Raw genomic sequence first — 6,650 nt, 5'->3', positions numbered from 1 at the left:
GCTTTCGGCACCTCTTAAAGCAGGCCTACACTAAGCACACTGACATATAGAAAAATACACAAGTCCCTGGCAGGCCACTAGTCTCTACAAATTAATCTTGCTCACCTTTCCTGAAACCACTTTTACAGTAAAATATACAGTATATTGAATTAGTAAGAGTCCAGCAGTAGCTTTCATCAAGAGGTAGTGTAATGAAATGAAGCAGTGTTGACCAAATCAGACCAGGTCCTGCTCTTGCTTATGTTAAATGAGCAGTGCTCCTGGCTTTGGGATTCGGATGGCTTCCATTTCCTTTACTTCACACACAGTATACCTGAATTTGAACAGTGAATTCCAAAAATTCTGATTGAATGAAAGATTGGTGTGCTGGTGTGCTGTGCCAAACTTAATGGTCTTTATGCAAAAAGTCTGTGGGTTGAAAGGGCAGATTATGGAAGAGAAGATCCCACATTCACTGAGAGTATAGTCTCTTGATATTTCATAAAATTTGTATCAGCAGCAGAGGTCACAAGTCATGGTTTGAAAAAGATTGAGTGGGATTTCCCCATTGGGCATTCTCATTACACAAGCAGTTTTCTGATAGAATTCCCACTTACTGAAAGTAGTCTAGATAGTTAATTCATTTTGTAGCAGTAGCAGAGGTCGCAGGTTTGAAAAAAAGACTGCTTTCAGTGAGAGTTAATTTCTCTTCTCTCAAAACTGTCAACTGTCAACTGTCACATTCTGTTGATGTGCCCTTGAGCAAGACACTTAACCCTAAATGCTCCTGTAAGTTGCCCTGTAAGTTGCTCTGGATAGGAGTGTCTGCTAAAATAAAATAAAAATGACCTTGCCATATAACTGCAGGATTGTTGGTTCAAGGCCTTTGGAGTTTAAGTTAAAACCAATGTCTTGCCATCTGCGGTTTGAGGAGAGCAACCAGGAAAAGGGCTGAGGAGAATAAGTCAAGTGAATCATCAGTGAACACAGAGAGCATCTACTGAGTGGAATAAGGGAATAAGGGAAGAGGACCAAGAGGTGCCAATATCATGTAGCTACAGGGCAGATGTTGAGTGCATAAAGGTGCCATGTAAGACATGTATACGTGTGTGGTCAGCAGCTGAATAATCAAACACAGTACACTTTCCCTAAACTTTTCCTCCACAGGTCTGCATGAGCTGTAAGGCCCATTTCTTCTTGTTTTGAAACAGTTAAAAAAAAAAAAAATCTGGCAAAACTGACTGCAAATTGAGGACAAAGGAGATGTAAATCAAAGATGGAACACATTTTTCTAACAAAACAAAACTCCGTCCAAAGACTCATTTGAGTGGTTTTATTTTAACTGGCAATGACTACATGAACAGAGAATAAATAGCCTGGTAGTTACTGTTATTTTACATGGTTTACCCACAATTGTCCCTTTATTTAGTATCACAAGCTGAATTTACATTTTGGCTAATTTTGACACAGAGGTCCATAAACCACTTATTTTCTTCCCAAAGAACGGAAAATATCTGTAGTCCTTCAATAACAGTATTTTAATGCTTCACAATGTGAAGTGCTCTTCTTCAGTATAAATATAAAGATACATCACATCCAAGATATGTTCAACAAATACAGTAGACGCTGGTTATATAATAATAATAATACTGACCTTTTTACAAAGTTTGTCATCATAAAATAAAATGGGACCACATATACATAAAATATACATTCTTGCACTTGACAGTGCATATAAAAATAATCATGTAACTATGATTTTTTATTAATCTTTTTAGAAATAATAACAATACAAAAAGATCATTTCAGTTTATTTCAGTTCGTGCATGAGCATTTGCACTCAGATATAATTGGGTACTGAATTGGTATCCAAGCGCATTTCAGACCTCCTTTTCTCTGCAGGCACCTCCATCGTAAGATCGTAAAATGGGCTGATTTGGCAGGTTTGCAAACCATCCCTTCAGGGACGGAACAAGAACGCTTATTGTAGCAGCTCCCCACCTTCACGTAGCGCGGCCAGAATCTGTTCCCGAGGTCGTTCCATGTATAAACAACTGGACAGAAGGCGTAAGACCACAGCCACAGTTGCAGCCTTCTTCTAAGTTTTTTACTGGGCTTGTGCTTCTTGCCGTGCTGGATCTCAAACTCCATGGCTTTGATCTCCTTGGGCATCGCGCCGGACGGCTTCTGACGTATCTCCGAGTCGCTCAGGTCCTCGTTGCCCGAGTACTTGTCCTCTGGCGGGGTAATGGACATGAAGTGTGGGTCGAAGTGACTACCCAGGGTGGATCTGAGTTCGGTCTCGTTCAGGTCCCGTTCTTTTGGATCCAGGACAGGGTCTGGGTCCTCTTTGAGCTCCACTATGGGGAGAGTGTCGCTGGGGATGGGACGGAGGAGGTAGTAGTGTTGGCACATGCCCTCCTCAATCCTTAACCCGAGGGACAGAACCAGCATGGACATGGCCAGAAAATAGTACGAGTTATCCATCTCTCTAGTAACAATAGTTCCAAGTTATATATAGAATATAAAAAGTCTAATCCTTAGAGGTTTGAAATTATCATCCGTTTTCCCCGAGGGAGAGAGATTGCGTGTGGATGAGTCACGATGCGCACCGTAGTCCAGCGCACGTCGTCACGCACGCGCTCCACCCGGTGATCACGTCGTCACGCACGCGCTCCACCCGGTGATCTTGTTAAACTCCACTAAAAACTTGCTCTCAGAAAGTTTCGGCTGGCTGGAGCCTATTCACCATAGCAACCGGCAACTTCAGTCAGAGAGGAAAGTTGACGCGCTGAGCCAGTGGAGAGTTTCGCTGCTTAACTTGAGTCCATGACACGCGTCTAAATGGTTAGAATGAAGTCCTTCACTTTTTTAACAAGACGGCAAAACGCACTTTCAAAGCACTTTCAACGAAAAGGTTGAACCATACCCATTAGTGTCAGAAGCATGAGCCGACTTGGCTGCATTTCCCCTGGGCTTTCCCGTGCATAAAATGCGTCAGGTCCTGGTTTCTCTGTTTTCTCACTAGTCTCAGCGTTGGGTCCTGTTGGTTTCTGGGTGTCCGCATGTTGTCTGGGGCTAGGCGATGCACTGGCCGGTGCCGAACGCCAAACTGAGCCGCATCTGGCTCCGACGATATATCCACGCGCGCCGTGATGTAATCCTTCAGACTACACCTCCCTCTCTGTCAATTCAATTCAAGGGCTTTATGTCTCTCCCTCTATCACTCTCTCACTCTCTGTGGGTCTCTGTGCTAACCTAGAGGCTGGGGGCCAAAAAGACCCTACACCTCCCACTCTCCATCTCGCTCTCGCTCTCCCTCCCCCTTTTCCCGAGGGAGACGAGGCGTTTGGGGGGAGTCCGGCTCCCCACCACTAGTAAAACGCAGACATGAGTAGCCCATATCTCTCTAACTTTATTTACACAAACTTTATTAATGCATGTTCATAATAAAAATAAATATGACATGCACCCAAACCTGGCGCATTAAATTCTAGTGCAATAACACATAATTAAAAAAATTGGCTGATTCGTCTCATAGATTAGAATAGGCCTACCAGCGGTGTCATAAATCAAGCGACAGTTCAAGTTCAACAGCAGAGGTGCCGAGAGCCTTCTCTTCTAGACAGACAAACTGCGAGTTTTTTTTTACGAGGGCGCCTGTCCTGAAGACGGCTGGTGCCAGAGCAGTGTTTATTTTATAACTCTCTCCAGTTAGATGCTCTCAACGTGTGTTTAGATTTATCCAGGACGGGGAGAGTGAGCAAAGTAGGCTACTCCATTTCATTACCAATATTATTTATCATTTTTATTGGACAAGGAAGCCTCTATAGATTTGTTCTTCTTCTGTTCAGGACAGAAAGTGGACAAAGTGTTTAATTGACAGAAACACGACTCAATTCATTAGGGTCAGGCGGGACTTTTAAGGAGGGAAAAGGTGACAAAGTATACCAGGCTGACATTGTAAAATCCTTTATAGGCTCAGTTAATTCCGGGGTCTAATAAATGAACGGTAGAAGCAGAGAAAAGTACTTAAACGGTCACAATTCAATTAGTCAGACGGACTTCCACGGAGCCATGCGCCAGGCCTGGCTCGCGCTGCCTTCTCTCGCCAAAGGCAAACCATTGGAATGTTTGTGCATGTAGTAAAGGTTGAATTATGGCCCAGATAAAAAACAACTCTTGTCTACGACGCTAATGCTGAAAAGTCCAGCGCCCAGATAAAGGGGCGTCTGTGCTCTCTCGGCTCAACCGCACGAGACATGGACAAATAAGTCCTAGAATGTCAGGAACTTGTTTTAGTTCCAACTGCGAGGGCTGCGGCGACCTGACCGCGGGAATTAATAGCGTTATTTCATAGTGACAACTTGCTGACACAATGTAGTACGCTACTAGACAGGCCCTGCCACACTCACCTAGTGTGGTGGCAGTGGATACATTTTATAGGCCTATACATTCTAGATTTATAATCAACATTTTCTAATCATTGATGTCTCAAACGAATGAATGCAAATGATGGGAATTAATTTGCAACTTTTTTTTCGCCTTTTTATACTATTTGACTAAGCCACCAGCATACATATCAACTGAGTCACTTTCTACAGGAAGAACTAGAGAACCAATCTCCCAATGTTATTTTTTGTTGTAGCCCAACCCCCTCTCTTCCTCATTCACTTTTTAAATTGACCTTGGCCTAATTTTCTGGCCTAGTAGTGTGACAGTATGTGAAGGGAGGCAGGCGCCAGTGATAGCCTATCTCTCTGTACAAAGGAAGTTAAGGGCAAAACGGTGATTCTCAGATAAGGGTCTTTCCTGTCAGGCTGCATATGGACCCTGTGTATGCCACCATGACAAAGTGGCCAAGCGTCTCACGAAACCTACTGACCCCAAGGGGAAAATTGAAGTTTTATTCAGATTCATGACTGTATATTAGTGAGTGGCCTATGCTCCTAACACGGAACCCAAACCAGCTGCGTGAGTGCGCCATCGTGCATAAATGTATTTTGTCCCCCACACCAAACGCGATCACGACACGCAGATTAAAATATCAAAACAAACTCTAAACCAATTACATTAATTTGGGGACAGGTCGAAAAGCATTAAACATTTATGGCAATTTAGCTAGCTAGCTTGCACTTGCTAGCTAATTTGTCCTATTTAGCTAGCTTGCTGTTGCTAGCTAATTTGTCCTGGGATATAAACATTGAGTTGTTATTTTACCTGAAATGCACAAGGTCCTCTACTCCGACAATTAATCAACACATAAAACGGTCAACCGAATCGTTTCTAGTCATCTCTCCTCCTTCTAGGCTTTTTCTTCTCTTGACTTTATATTGTGATTGGCAACTTTCATAAATTAGGTACATTACCGCCACTGACCTCGTTCGTCTTTCAGTCACCCACGTGGGTATAACCAATGAGGAGATGGCACGTGGGTACCTGCTTCTATAAACCAATGAGGAGATGGGAGAGGCAGGACTTGCAGCACGATCTGCGTCACAAATAGAACTGACTTCTATTTTAGCCCTTGGCAACGCAGACGCTTGTTTTTTTCACCTTTATTTAACCAGGTAGGCAAGTTGAGAACAAGTTCTCATTTACAATTGCGACCTGGCCAAGATAAAGCAAAGCAGTTCGACACATACAACAACACAGAGTTACACATGGAGTAAAACAAACATACAGTCAATAATACAGTAGAAAAATAAGTCTATATACAATGTGAGCAAATGAGGTGAGATAACTTCTTATGGCTGCAGGGGCAGTATTGAGTAGCTTGGATGAAAGGTGCACAGAGGTGCCCAGAGTAAACGGCCTGCTCCTCAGTCATAGTTGCTAATATATGCATATTATTATTATTATAGTATTGGATAGAAAACACTCTGAAGTTTCTAAAACTGTTTGAATTATGTCTGTGAGTATAACATAACTCATATGGCAGGCAAAAACCTGAGAAAATATCCAAACAGGAAGTGGAGATTCTGAGGCTGGTGGATTTTCAACCAAGCTCCCATTGAAATCCCAGTGAGATATGGATTAGTTTTCACTTCCTACGGCTTCCACTAGATGTCAACAGTCTGTAGAACTTTGTCTGATGACTCTACTGTGAAGGGGGGCCGGATGAGAGGAGAATTAGTCACCACTGCCATGACCTGACCATGCTTTCACCATGCGCGTTCACATAAGAGGGAGCTCCGTTCCATCGCTCATCTGAAGTCAATGTAATTCTCCAGTTGGAAAGTTATTCAAGATTTATGTTAACAACATTCTAAAGATTGATTCAATACACCGTTTGACATGTTTCTACTGACTGTTACGGAACTTTTGGACATTTCGTCACATTTTAGTGAACGCGCTTTGTGACTTTGGAATTGTTTACCAAACGCACTAACCAAAGTAGCTAATTGGACATAAATAACGAACATTATCGAACAAATCAAGCATTTATTGTGGACCTGGGATTCCTGGGAGTGCATTCTGATGAAGATCATCAAAGGTAAGGGAATATTTATCATGTCATTTCTGGTTTCTGATGACTCCAACATGGGGGCTAACTTGACTATAGTTCTGAGCGCTGTCTCAGATTATTGCATGGTTTGCTTTTTCCGTAAAGCTTTTTTTTTAAATCTGACACAGCGGTTGCATTAAGGAGAGGTATATCTATAATTCCA

General features: G+C 42.6%; 1 protein-coding gene across 1 annotated transcript; it reads right to left on the bottom strand.

The window, feature by feature from the left end:
* Positions 1-1,794: 1,794 nt before the first annotated feature.
* nog3 (noggin 3) lies at positions 1,795-2,466 on the bottom strand. The gene has a single exon (XM_038990606.1). It carries the CDS (start codon positions 2,464-2,466, stop codon positions 1,795-1,797), a length of 672 nt encoding a protein of 223 aa, XP_038846534.1.
* Positions 2,467-6,650: the final 4,184 nt, after the last annotated feature.

Source organism: Salvelinus namaycush, chromosome 4 (genome assembly GCF_016432855.1).
Source record: "Salvelinus namaycush isolate Seneca chromosome 4, SaNama_1.0, whole genome shotgun sequence".
Lineage (NCBI taxonomy): Eukaryota > Metazoa > Chordata > Actinopteri > Salmoniformes > Salmonidae > Salvelinus > Salvelinus namaycush.
This window is presented reverse-complemented; position numbering and strand designations above follow the sequence as displayed.

Coding starts and splice junctions, on each gene's coding strand:
- nog3 (XM_038990606.1), bottom strand. CDS start 2,466: ATGGATAACTCGTACTATTTTCTGGCCATGTCCATGCTGGTTCTGTCC.